This window comes from Amaranthus tricolor, chromosome 6 (assembly GCF_026212465.1).
Source record: "Amaranthus tricolor cultivar Red isolate AtriRed21 chromosome 6, ASM2621246v1, whole genome shotgun sequence".
NCBI lineage: Eukaryota > Viridiplantae > Streptophyta > Magnoliopsida > Caryophyllales > Amaranthaceae > Amaranthus > Amaranthus tricolor.
Genome location: NC_080052.1, coordinates 15,521,915 through 15,535,362, shown reverse-complemented (window position 1 = coordinate 15,535,362; position 13,448 = coordinate 15,521,915). Strand labels below are relative to the sequence as shown.

General features: G+C 33.4%; 1 protein-coding gene across 1 annotated transcript; it reads left to right on the top strand.

Annotated features, from left to right (window-relative positions):
• Nucleotides 1–4,221: 4,221 nt before the first annotated feature.
• Nucleotides 4,222–5,625, top strand: LOC130815585 (glycine-rich cell wall structural protein-like). Its single transcript, XM_057682074.1, has one exon. The coding sequence runs from the start codon at nt 4,222–4,224 to the stop codon at nt 5,623–5,625; it is 1,404 nt and encodes a 467-aa protein (XP_057538057.1).
• The last annotated feature ends 7,823 nt before the right edge of the window (nt 5,626–13,448 follow it).

Genomic DNA, 13,448 nt, shown 5'->3' with positions numbered 1-13,448 from the left:
TTAAGCAAGCATGGCCATCAAGGTAGTCAAGACATTTTTCAACCAAAATTGCACTTGTTTTCATTTCAATTATCACCGTTTAATACCACCCACCAAACGACCCGTTAATAGACCGAAAAACTGGAGAAATAAGAGGCATAGGGTACAATTGCGTTTAAGCAGCAAGATTATTCGATGAAGTTGTATGTGAAGATATGAATTGTGATTTTACTATAAACCTTAATAAAAGAAAATAAAAAAAAAAAAAAAAAAAAAGCAAAGGCATTAATGTAGACAGAGTGTTCAAACTGTGGAGAAATGGTTAGTCCTCGTTGTCCCGTGAGCCTCGCCTCGCCTCTCAACAGTCACCACTCCAACCATTATTGCTTTAGCGTGTCTTAATTACTCCTTCTGTGGTTCTTATTTTCTTTCTTTTCTATTTTTTGTAAACCTAATTACTATATCTATTTTAGCTTGCAATATCATAAATTATGAGTGATCAACCTACTTACTATAATTTGAATTAGGAGCATAACAAGTCAACAAGTATGATCCTTTTACACAAGTCAACAAGTATGTATCTGATTTTGGATTATATAATGAATTATATATAATTCATAGAAATATAATATTCAAACTATTTGTCTGATCACAGGAGAAATATTGAGTTCACAAGTCAAAATAAAAAATAATATTTCAAAATATTTTTATATTTTTTTTACATATCTCTATGAACCACCAAACTATACTTTGACGGTAGTTTTAATTCTAATTAGTCTATGCATAATGAATTGATTGCAAATTTGCACATAAGATATTACTATGAAATAGACGAAGATACGATTCTATCTTTTATATTCCTGAAAGATCGAATATGGAACAGTTGGTTAGGATGTTTTTCATGACTCTAATAGTCCCTTAATTAGGCCTTTTTATATACGAGAAATTAGGTTAAAAATAGAAAATCCACTGATAGTCTTATTATGAATTTGTTCTCTTATTCTAAATATTTGAATTCATGTAATTTCTTATGTTAATAAATGTTTTTTTGAATTTGTTTAAAAGCATTCAAAATTTATTTTTGTTATTACTATATGATTCATAATTGTGTTTTTAATTCATAGTTGAATTATAATAATGTCTAGGTATTTCCATTTTTTTATTTGATCGATTAAGCTGTATAATATATAAATTAAATTGGAATAATTGTGATTTTCGATTAACTATGAATGTTTTATAGTTTACTAGTGGATTATTAATTGATGTATATCTTTTACTATTTAAAATAATGACATCATGAACTGTTTTTAAAATATAAAAATCCGATGCTAACAATTACCATAAATAAAAATATTGTTAAATGTAATTTTTATTTTTATTTAATTGTTAACAATACTAAATTATTTCTCGATACCCCACTAGCACTCCACAATTTATTCATGAGATGATCGACTAATCAATTTAGACAAAGTAATTGGTTAAACAGATGCTTATATTATAATTATTTTCTTTAATAATAAATCAGAACTTTTATGTTATTCCTACTTGAACCTTCAAATTAACAGTTATTTTTATGAGAATCTGTTTCTCAATAAGACGACCTCAAACAAAGTGCTTATATCCATTAAAGATGTATGAAATAGAATATTAAACAAAACACGTCTCTCGATGAGAGCATCAAACAACAATTTATTTATGCTAAATTAAGAATTCCGTACAAACTAGGCCTGTCAAACAGATCAGGTTGGGTCAGGTTCGGGTTCGAGTCATATATAAACAGGTCAGAATATCCTTGACCCAAATCCAATCCATTTAGTTAATTGGGTCGAAAATCACAACCTTGACCTGACCTGCAACAGATCAGATTGACCTGATTTCGACCCACTTAACCCGTTTATAACTTTTTTGTTTTCGTTTTAAGGTTTTTAATGTTGATTAAATCTAATTTTTTAGGCTTTAAACTTTAACTTTATCTTTTTTTTGTTGTTTATTTTGTATTTACTATGAAAAATAAGAAAATATTAAATGAACTAAGTTTAGCTTATACTTATTGATTTAATTTAAAATTACCCACATTTAATTAAATGGGTTATACAGGTATTTTACAGGTTTAAAATTTTGACCTGAACTTAACCCATTTAATAAACAGATCAGGTCGGGTTGACCCATTTAATTAATTAATTCAAAAGTCTCAACCCAAACACACTTATTTTGAGTTATGTTCAGGTCAGGTCAACTTTTGCCAGCCCAGTACAAACTTACTTATACTTCACATCAAAAAACATACATATTATATGCCGTTTGGTTACATGGAATGAACGTTAACTCTTTTTTCATTATGGTTCAGGTCAAATAAATACTTTTAGTAGGCAATTTCTTTCTTTAACTTGTCAGATTAAGCATAATTCCTTTTTTTTAATCCTTTTACTTCGTTTTTGTAACTTTAGAAATATTTTTATAATATAGCACCCCTACTTAATTCATAATAACTCTAAGATTTTAGTAGTCAAAAGATGTAAATTTGACTACTAAAAGAAAAGTGCCTAGAATAATAATAAAAAATAGGTTATTTGCTCATGTATAGCTTTTTTTTAAAAAAAAAAATTAGGTAAACAAATTAATACAACAAAGGATTAAAATGCCATAAAATATCTTAAAACGCATTACGAATAATTTCAATGTATGTCTTTATTATAAAAAATCGAAGGATAAAATGATCAAAATATTAGAGAAAAACAAATAATGAAGATAGTGATAGAGGATGAATGTATTTATAGGAATGGATTTTTTTATCATCAATATTAATAACAAAATCATCTAAGCTAAGGACCAGCAAATGGAAATTTATACCAACAAATGTGATTTTCGAACTAATTAAGTATACAGTCTAACTATCTTTATCGAAAGTTGGTAATCCAAATCTTTGAAAAGTCTTTTATTGTTCTTTCTTATGAAACAAATACAAGTTTCTTCAGCTTCTTAAATTTCTTGCTATGATCATAATTTTGATACAAACTAGCTAATTTATTTTTTTTTGTTGAAAATGATCATAAACCACCTAATAATATACAATAACAATATATTTCCTTTATTATATGACTAATGATTTTGATTCATTTGACAAAACATTTCCATTTCAACCTTGGTCTATATTTAAATGAACTTTCCAATTTTGTGAAATCAACTTAGTTCGGATAATTACATATAGTAGTTGACATCAAGTCAAGCATTACAATAAATTTAATAAAATGAAAATATATTACATTTTAATTTTAAATTTGAGATTTTAATGATAACTAAAAAATATTTACTAATATTTGTCAAAAAAAATTTTATTTGAAAGTCATTTATTATTAATATATATATATATATATATATATATATATATATATATATATATATATATATATATATATATATATATATATATATATATATATATATATATATATATATATATATATATATATATATATATATATATATATATATATATATATATATATATATATATATATATATATATATATATATTCATTTTAATCTTATTTAATAAAAAAAAATCAAATGATTCAGATTTTATCATAGACTAATTAACAGTCGAGATTGCATGATATTATTTTAGTGGTTGTGATCTTTAAGAACCAACCACTATAAAAGTATCCGCATAGTTCCCATTGCAATGAAATAATAATAATAAGTGGTGCAGATAGGCTTGATAACAGTTAGTCAGTACAAGATGTACCGACAGTGAGTTAGTTGCAGTTTCATCAACCGTCCGAATTGGAGTTAGTTGCGAGTTGCCAGTCTGTTAATTACAGAGAAGAAAGTGACATTCACACTCAACCTTCAATGCAGTAATCAATGCATGCAACAACTAAACATCACGTAGATATTCATGCATGTAGATATTTGTCTATGTAATTTAGTGTACGTGGTTGTAAACCTTTACATCTCATACTAACTATCTACCTCTTCATCTATTATACTATTCACATTATCATTTATATTTTCAACCTACTATTTATTTTTGCTTTATTTTATTTATTTCTACCTAAAATTTATTTATGTTGATTATAAATTAAATATAGGAGAAAAATAGTTTTTGTAGCAATAATTAACAATACCATTCAACTACTTTAATGGACCGCATCATTAATTTCTCCATGTATGACACTATATATTCATGTAGTGGAGGGAGTAATATGCATATTATAAGAGTTTTACAGAAATTTTGGAGTTATGGCTAGGAATATAATTAGTGCAGTGTTTTGGCTAGTTGTCATTGTACTGGCAGTTTCTTTATGTGTTGAGGCTAGGGATATAACTAAAAAGGAAGGAGTACAAGGAAATGTGAAAAAACCCGAGACTTTTTGGGGTGGTGGAGTAAGTGGTGGTGTTGTTGGATGGAAAAAGGGGTGGGGTTTTGGAAAATCTTTTGGTATTGGGAAAGGAATTGGATATGGGGTTGGGTATGTCCACCCTGGTGTGAAAAAACCGGATTGTTATGGAAAAGGAGGTGGTTCCGAGGGAGGAGGAGGTAGTGGTGGTGGTTCTGGTGGTGGAGTTGGAGGTGGTGTAGGGGGTGGTGTTGGTGGCGGAGTCGGTGGGGGTGTTGGTGGTGGTGTTGGAGGTGGACATGGAAAAGGAGGGTACTATGGAGGTGGTGTAGGAGGGGGTGTTGGCGGTGGTGTAGGAGGGGGTGTTGGCGGTGGTGTTGGAGGTGGACATGGAAAAGGAGGTGGTGTAGGAGCGGGTGTTGGCGGTGGTGTAGGAGGGGGTGTTGGTGGTGGTGTTGGAGGTGGACATGGAAAAGGAGGGTACTATGGAGGTGGTGGTGGAGGAGGACATGGAAGCTATCACAGTGGAAGTCACAAGCACCATGGTGGGAACAAACATCATTATGGAAGCGTAGGAGGAAGTGCAGGTGGAGGAATTGGTAAAGGAATTGGAGGAGGTGTTGGAGGAGTAGTTGGTGGAGGAATCGGGGGTGGTGTTGGAGGAGGCGTAGGTGGGGCCATTGGTGGTGGTATCGTCGGAGGAGTTGGTGGAGGAATTGGAAAAGGCATTGGAGGAGGTATTGGAAAAGGAATTGGAGGTGGTGTCGGTGGAGGAGTTGGGGGAGGCATTGGAAAAGGAATTGGAGGAGGAGTGGGTGGAGGAAGTGGTGGTGCTTATGGGGGACACATTGGTAGTGGTGGTGGTGTAGGAAGTGGAATAGGAGGAGGCATTGGAAAAGGAATTGGTGGGGGAATTGTTGGTGGAGTTGGTGGGGGTATTTGGAAGGGAGTTGGTGGCGGAATTGGAGGTGGCATCGGCAAAGGAATTGGAGGTGGTATTTGGAAGGGTGTTGGTGGCGGTATTGGAAGTGGTAGTGGAATAGGTGGAGGTATTTGGAAAGGTATTGGTGGAGGCATTGGAGGCGGTAGTGGAATAGGCGGAGGTATTTGGAAAGGAGTCGGTGGAGGCATCGGAGGTGGCATAGGTAAAGGCATTGGAGTTGGCGGAGGAATTTGGAAAGGTGTTGGTGGTGGAATTAGCGGTGGAATATGGAAGGGCATTGGTGGAGGTATTGGAGGAGGCATTATTGGTAAAAAATCTGAAGAAGCAAGTCACATTACCAAAAACTCACCAACAAAACACTAAAGAGTACAAACAATCAAGTGTTTATTCAATTCCATTTCTTTTATTAATTATTTACTTTTCAAGCATCATTCCATAGCAAAACTTTTGCTACATCTTTAATGTTTGTATTTCCCTACTTGCTTCCAATTTATGTAATCACATGTGTTTACATTTGAATATAATATTTTACTATGTGTGAATTATCTACAATATCACCCAATACTGTTGTCTATTAACTTTTAAACCATTTTAACTTAATTACAAGATAATTAATAATTTGATCATAAATTACATGCCATTTAGTTTTCATCTAAATTACAAAGACATTGACTCTTCTAAATCACGAATAGGCATGTATCTAATTCTGAATGTGTTAAAGTGGACACAGATTCTGCAATAGTGGGATTATTATATGGCCTTTGGGTGAAATCAAGGATGTTCATTACTATAATTCGCTAAGCATTAGTAAGTGATCGATCTAGCTCTGCTTCAACATGTATTGCTCAACTATATTTATTCATTAATATTTCTCCTAAATGTAGCAACACATGGCAATGCTTTACTAATGGAATATGTGTAGATTTCCAATCTCATAATTCTGTTCTTGACGCTTATTGCTTCCGATTATATTATGGGCCCTTACATATTGACTTGTATGTAGTTTTTTAAATTAGGGTAGGCGTATGGAAGGGAAGGATTAGGTTAAAATTTAACGCAAAATTTTTATCGGAAATTTTTTTTTTCAACTAAGACAACACTCAATCCTTAACTTGCATGTAGATTTAATGGTTATGTTAATCATCTTATTTTCCTGAGAAAATTTATTTCAATATTTTACTATTTAAAAATGTGTCATTAGATAATAATGGGAAATTGTGAATCAAAAAAGTTTTATTATCGTACTTCTATCATCATGGGAATTACATAATACATTTCTTTCAAATTATATCAACTACCAAACAAGTCTTTAAAATATTTAATTGGATATGAGTGTTTTTGCGGTGAAAAATTAATAAATTTGTCAACATTCACAATATAACATTGCTAAATGCATTACTTTTTAATATGAATATAATTTAATATATATTGTCGAATTAAGATCGAATCATAATCTTCTAAGTATAATATATGAATGCATTTAATTTAGATCGTTTTGTTGAACTTTTTTAAGCTTAATTTTTAAACTATTTATAGAAATGAGTGTCACGCTAAAATATTAGGAAAAATAAGCATCTGGACCAAACGATGATCAAGCTTAATCTTCTAAATTAAATGGATTGATCATCTATGACGCATCATCACCATGTAAAACCATTTTGATCAACCACTATCCCAAATAAATTTTCATACTAACTCCCAAATAAATTATCACCATCTTCTTTCTCGTCTCGATAATATATTATGTAAAAAAGCTTAATATAATATCATGGCAAGATCCTCTTCATTATCATTATTATGATATTTATGATTGTGTTATATACTTTATGATTTTGTATGTTCAAGTCATTTGTTATTAGTTAGTTAAAATAACAAACGAATTAATGATGAGAAAATCTAATCTAAATGTTATGAATGGTAGTATACTAATGTGATTATAAATGATACTATACTAATGTGTGACTTGAGTGCACATTAAAGGGTTGAATTCATGTGTGTGACTCTTGAGTTGTGGAATCCAAAAGGGTGTAATAAGGTGAAGAGTATTCATGGGAATTATTGGTGTTAATGAAGATTAAGGTGAAGAGTCTCATGTGTGTGACTCTTGAGATAATGCCTTTTCAAGTTCTTAGAGTTATTTCATAGTATTCATTACCCTAAATTAACTATGTATTTATGTGAGCCATTCATCTTCAAGTACCTAGCACTATAAATAGGGCTCTCATACCCACACTTCAAGTATGCAAAACACATCAAACACAACCCTTAAGCCAAACACATAGCCTATTGTTGTTATCTCTATCTCAATTGTAATTCTTCATATTGAAGTGTTGTTTGTATTCATTTGATATAATATAAACATAAACTACACACCACGGAGGACGTAGCCATCATTGGGTGAACCTCCTTAAATCTTTGTGTCCTTGTTTGTTACTTTGTCAAACTTAATTTTGCTCATTGTTGTTTGTTCTTAACATCGTAAGTATTTGGCGATCGTTTTCAATTGGTATCAGAGCCAAGGTTATTTTGCGGTGTTTTAAGAAATTATTACTTGAAAATCATGACTACAATGAAGCTTGATATTGAGAAGTTTGATAGGAATGTAAACTTTGGCTTATGGCAAGTCAAAATGAGAGCCATTTTGATTCAAAATGGTGTGCACAAGGCGATTGATGGTGTAGAGAAGATGCCGGAAGGAATGTCCGCATCGAGATGGGAAGAGATAGACACAAAGGCGTTATCGGCAATCCAATTATGCTTATGCAATGAAGTTCTAAGAGAGGTTGTTAAAGAAACAACAACCAAGAGTATATGGGAGAAATTGGAATCACTCTACATGGCCAAGAGTGTTACCAATAGGCTACTTTTGAAGAGTAGACTCTACGACTTACACTTGGAGGAAGGTAAACTTTTAAAACCTCACTTGGATGAGTTTTGTTCCATTGTTATGGATTTACAAAACATTGATGTTAAGCTTGATGATGAAGACTTGGCAATTTATCTTTTATGTTCTTTACCCCCTTCTTATAAAAATTTTAGAGAAACTCTACTTTATGGTAGAGATAATTTGAGTAGTGATGATGTGAAGAATGCCTTGACTCAAAGGGATCTCATTGATACACAATTGTCACAAAAGTCACCAAGCAATGCTAGTGACGGTTTGTTTGTAAGAGGGAGGTCACAAGAGAAAGGTTCCACTAGTGGGAGTGGAAACAAGGGTAAAGGAAGGTCCAAGTCCGTAAGGCCAAACAAAAATAAGACTTGTAACTATTGCAAGCTTAAGGGCCACATCAAGAAGGATTGTTGGAAGCTTAAGAGAAAGCTAGAAGAAGAGGCAAGGGAAGGAACTAGCAATGCCAATGCTAGTTATATGAATGATAGTGATGATGGCGATGTTCTTGTTGCCACTCATGAGTACAAAGGTAATAATGAATGGATTCTTGATTCGGGGTGCACATTCCACATGACTCCCAACAAAACTTTCTTCCATACATTTGAAAGTGTTGATGGGGGAAATGTTACCATGGGAAACAACACCACATGTAAGGTTGTTGGGATTGGGAGCATTAAAATTAAAATGTTTGATGGGATTGTGAGGACCTTAACCGATGTAAGGTATGTCCCGGGCTTGAAAAAGAATCTTTTATCTTTGGGTACTCTTGATAAGATCGGGTGTAGAATCACTTGTGAAGGTGGAGTTATAAAGGTAGCCAAGGGTTCACTAGTGGTGATGAAGGGGAGGTTGAATGGGAGTTTGTATGCTCTTCAAGGTTCAACCATTCTTGGCTCGGCGAATGTATCCACAAGCACAATGTCCGATCGTGACACCAAACTTTGGCACTTGAGGCTTGGTCACATGAGCGAAAGAGGTATGTTTGAACTCTCTAAACAAGGTTTATTTGATGGAAAAAATTTTGGGAACCTTGGTTTTTGTGAACATTGTGTTTATGGGAAACACAAGAGAGTTAGTTTTAAACCCGCCATCCACAACACTAAGGGGATATTAGATTATGTCCATTCCGACTTGTGGGGGCCTTCACGAACGCCCTCCCTTAGTGGTTGTAGCTACATGTTGACCTTTATTGATGATTACTCTAGAAAAGTTTGGTGTTACTTTATAAAACATAAATATGAAGTTTTTGATGTCTTCTTGGAATGGAAGAAGATGATTGAAAAGAAAGCCGGTAGGAGCATCAAGACCTTGAGAACCGACAATGGTCTTGAATTTGTTGATAGCAAGTTTCTCAATTATTGTTCTAATGAAGGTATTGTTAGACATAGAACTTGTGCAGGTCGTCCTCAACAAAATGGTGTTGCGGAGAGGATGAATAAAACGTTATTGGAAAGGGCAAGATGCATGCTAAATCAAGCAAATTTGGGGAAAGAATTTTGGGCCGAAGCGGTGGCTACGGCATGTTATTTGATCAACCGTTCACCTCATACCGCCTTGAAGTTCAAGTCGCCACAAGAGGTATGGTACAACACTCCGGTAAACTATTCTAGTCTTAGAATCTTTGGTTGTCCAGCTTATATTCATGTAAATGATGGTAAGTTAGAACCTAGAGCTAGAAAAGGAATTTTTGTGGGATATGGAGTGGGTATAAAGGGGTATATGGTATGGTGTAATGATTCAAAGAAAATTATTGTTTCTAGAGATGTTGTTTTTGATGAAGATAGCATGCTTGTATCTAATGTTGAAAAACCTTTTAATAATGATGATAATGAAGCACAAGTGGAGGTTGAATCCTCCAATGTTGATAATGAGAAAAATGATGATGTTCAACAAAGGTCTCCTCCTTTGTCCACAACTAGGCAAAGAAGGAAGATCGTGGCTCCAAGGAGGTACATTGAAGAGTGTGATTATGTTGTTTATGCTCTCAACATTGCTAGCGAAGTCGAAGGGTTAAATGAACCAAGTACGTACAAGGAGGCTATGGCCTCAAATGACTCAAGCAAGTGGTTGATTGCTATGAAACAAGAGATGGAATCTCTTGCGAAGAATGGAACTTGGGATATCGTTGTTGCACCAAAGAAAAAGAAGATTGTGGGGTGCAAGTGGATATTCAAGAGGAAGGAGGGTCCTTCTAGTGATATTCCTCCCATCTACAAAGCAAGGGTTGTTGCAAAGGGATACTCTCAAATTGAGGGTATTGATTTTCACGAAGTTTTCTCTCCGGTCGTGAAACACTCTTCTATTAGGGCATTGCTTGCTTTGGTGGCGATGGAGGATTGGGAGTTACATCAATTGGATGTAAAGACGGCTTTTCTTCACGGTGAGCTTGAAGAAGAAATCTTTATGAAGCAACCGGAAGGTTTTGAGGTAGCCGGTAAGGAGAATCATGTGTGTAGATTGAAGAGGTCATTGTATGGGTTGAAGCAATCTCCAAGGCAATGGTACAAAAGGTTTGATTCCTTTATGATTTCACATGATTTTGTTAGAAGTTCTTATGATAGCTGTGTTTATCTTAAGAAATTTGAAGATGGTTCTTTACTATATTTGCTCTTATATGTTGATGATATTCTAGTAGCATGTAGCTCTTTGCTTAAGGTGGAGGACTTGAAAGAGTTGCTTTCAAGTGAATTTGATATGAAAGATCTTGGTGAAGCCAAGAAGATTCTTGGGATGGAGATTTTGAGAGATCGGGCTAAGGGTGTCTTATACCTTAGTCAAAGGAAGTACATTGAGAAAGTTGTTCAACGTTTCTCCATGGATGATGCTAAAGGTGTGTCTACTCCTCTTGCTTCTCATTTCAAATTGTCCAAGAATTTGTGTCCACAAACAAAAGAGGAAGAAGAGCAAATGGTAAGAATTCCATACACTAGTGCCGTTGGTAGCGTTATGTATGCTATGGTATGCTCTAGGCCCGACATTGCTCATGCGGTGAGTTTGGTGAGTAGATATATGTCTAATCCGGGTAAGGGACATTGGGAGGCACTAAAATGGCTATTGAGGTATTTGAAAGATACTTCAAATGTTTGTCTCATGTATGGGAAAAATTCAAGTGAGCTAACCGGGTTTTGTGACTCGGATTATGGTGGTGATCAAGATAATAGAAAGTCCACAAGTGGGTTCGTGTTTACTTTGGGTGGTTCGGCGATTAGTTGGCAATCATCTTTGCAAGATGTGGTTGCTCTTTCTACAACCGAAGTGGAGTACATAGCCGTGGCCGAGTCATTCAAGGAAGCAAAATGGCTTAAAGGTCTTGTTGGTGAAATGTGCAACAAAGTGTGTGAGGTAAGTGTGCATTGTGATAGTCAAAGTGCAATTCATTTGGCTAAGAATCAAAACACATTTCATAGAAGGTCCAAGCACATTGACATTAAGTATAACTTTATCCGGGATGAAGTTGAGCACAAAAGGGTGTTATTGAAGAAGATTGACATATCGGAAAATCCGGCCGACATGATGACAAAGTCATTACCTACTACCAAGTTTGAGTTATGTGTTGACTTGGTAGGTTTAGCTCCTTGCTTGAGATAATGCCCTCTTGGGCATTTTGAGGTGTGTATGTTTTTTGAATATGAAGTGGATTGATGAATGTTGTGACTTGGGTGAACTCAAGTCAAGGTGGAGATTGTTATGAATGGTAGTATACTAATGTGATTATAAATGATACTATACTAATGTGTGACTTGAGTGCACATTAAAGGGTTGAATTCATGTGTGTGACTCTTGAGTTGTGGAATCCAAAAGGGTGTAATAAGGTGAAGAGTATTCATGGGAATTATTGGTGTTAATGAAGATTAAGGTGAAGAGTCTCATGTGTGTGACTCTTGAGATAATGCCTTTTCAAGTTCTTAGAGTTATTTCATAGTATTCATTACCCTAAATTAACTATGTATTTATGTGAGCCATTCATCTTCAAGTACCTAGCACTATAAATAGGGCTCTCATACCCACACTTCAAGTATGCAAAACACATCAAACACAACCCTTAAGCCAAACACATAGCCTATTGTTGTTATCTCTATCTCAATTGTAATTCTTCATATTGAAGTGTTGTTTGTATTCATTTGATATAATATAAACATAAACTACACACCACGGAGGACGTAGCCATCATTGGGTGAACCTCCTTAAATCTTTGTGTCCTTGTTTGTTACTTTGTCAAACTTAATTTTGCTCATTGTTGTTTGTTCTTAACATCGTAAGTATTTGGCGATCGTTTTCACTAAAAGAAAATGATGAATGTAGTATTAGCACGCACCTTCTTCAGAGTATAGTAGAAGGTTTTGAGTCAGGTTGGATTCTATACTTGGAACATTCTGATACAAGTTTTGGTAATAATAATAATAACAAAAAAATTTAGATGAGACGGCTGTCAATTTGGATTGGTCCAATTCGGCGTGTAAAAACTTCAGACGTCTCCCTCACTTTTTTTATTTCTTGGATATTTATTAATTTTGACTTTAAATGTATCAATTTTGACCTCAAATGTATCAATTTCAATTTAAAGTAAACCTTAAATAAAATTTTTCAATTTTGATTTGAAACTGATCAATCTTAAGGTTAAACTAATCAATTTCTACCAAAATATGATTTTTTTACAACTTTAGAATGGAGGTAATATAATGCTAATATTCTAGGGTTGAATTTCAAACAACAAATAAAAGGTATAACACTATCAATAATAGTGTTAAAACATTGTCTATTACACGTACTCTTATTCGATGCAATATAATGGTTCTAATGGAATAATTGGAAATAAGAGTAAGAGTATTTGTACTCTTTAATTATTGATCAATAATAGATGTATTGCTCTTCCCTCAATAATATTCTATTTATAATCGACTTGGAAATAAAGTTGTAGGTGTAATGTTTGTTTACCCTGGATGTCAAGGTGGAGGAAGTGTCAATTTCAAATTATGTTTGCCAATTGATTCAGTGAATACTATTGGAAATGACCAAGAGTTCATGACTTCTTTGTTATAAAAAATATCAATTTTGATCTAAAAAAATCGATTTAGATCTTAAAGTGATTAATTATAAGCAGTTCTAACTTATAAAAAAAATTCAATTTTAACTTTATATTTATCAATTATTATTAGAATATTAGAATTATTTAGAATATTTTAGAATATCTTAGAATAATATCTCTTTGATTTCTTGCATTATTTTGTATAATCTTTGTGATTATGTAGAATATTAGGAAATATTCAATTTTCTAAAATATAGTGACAATCTT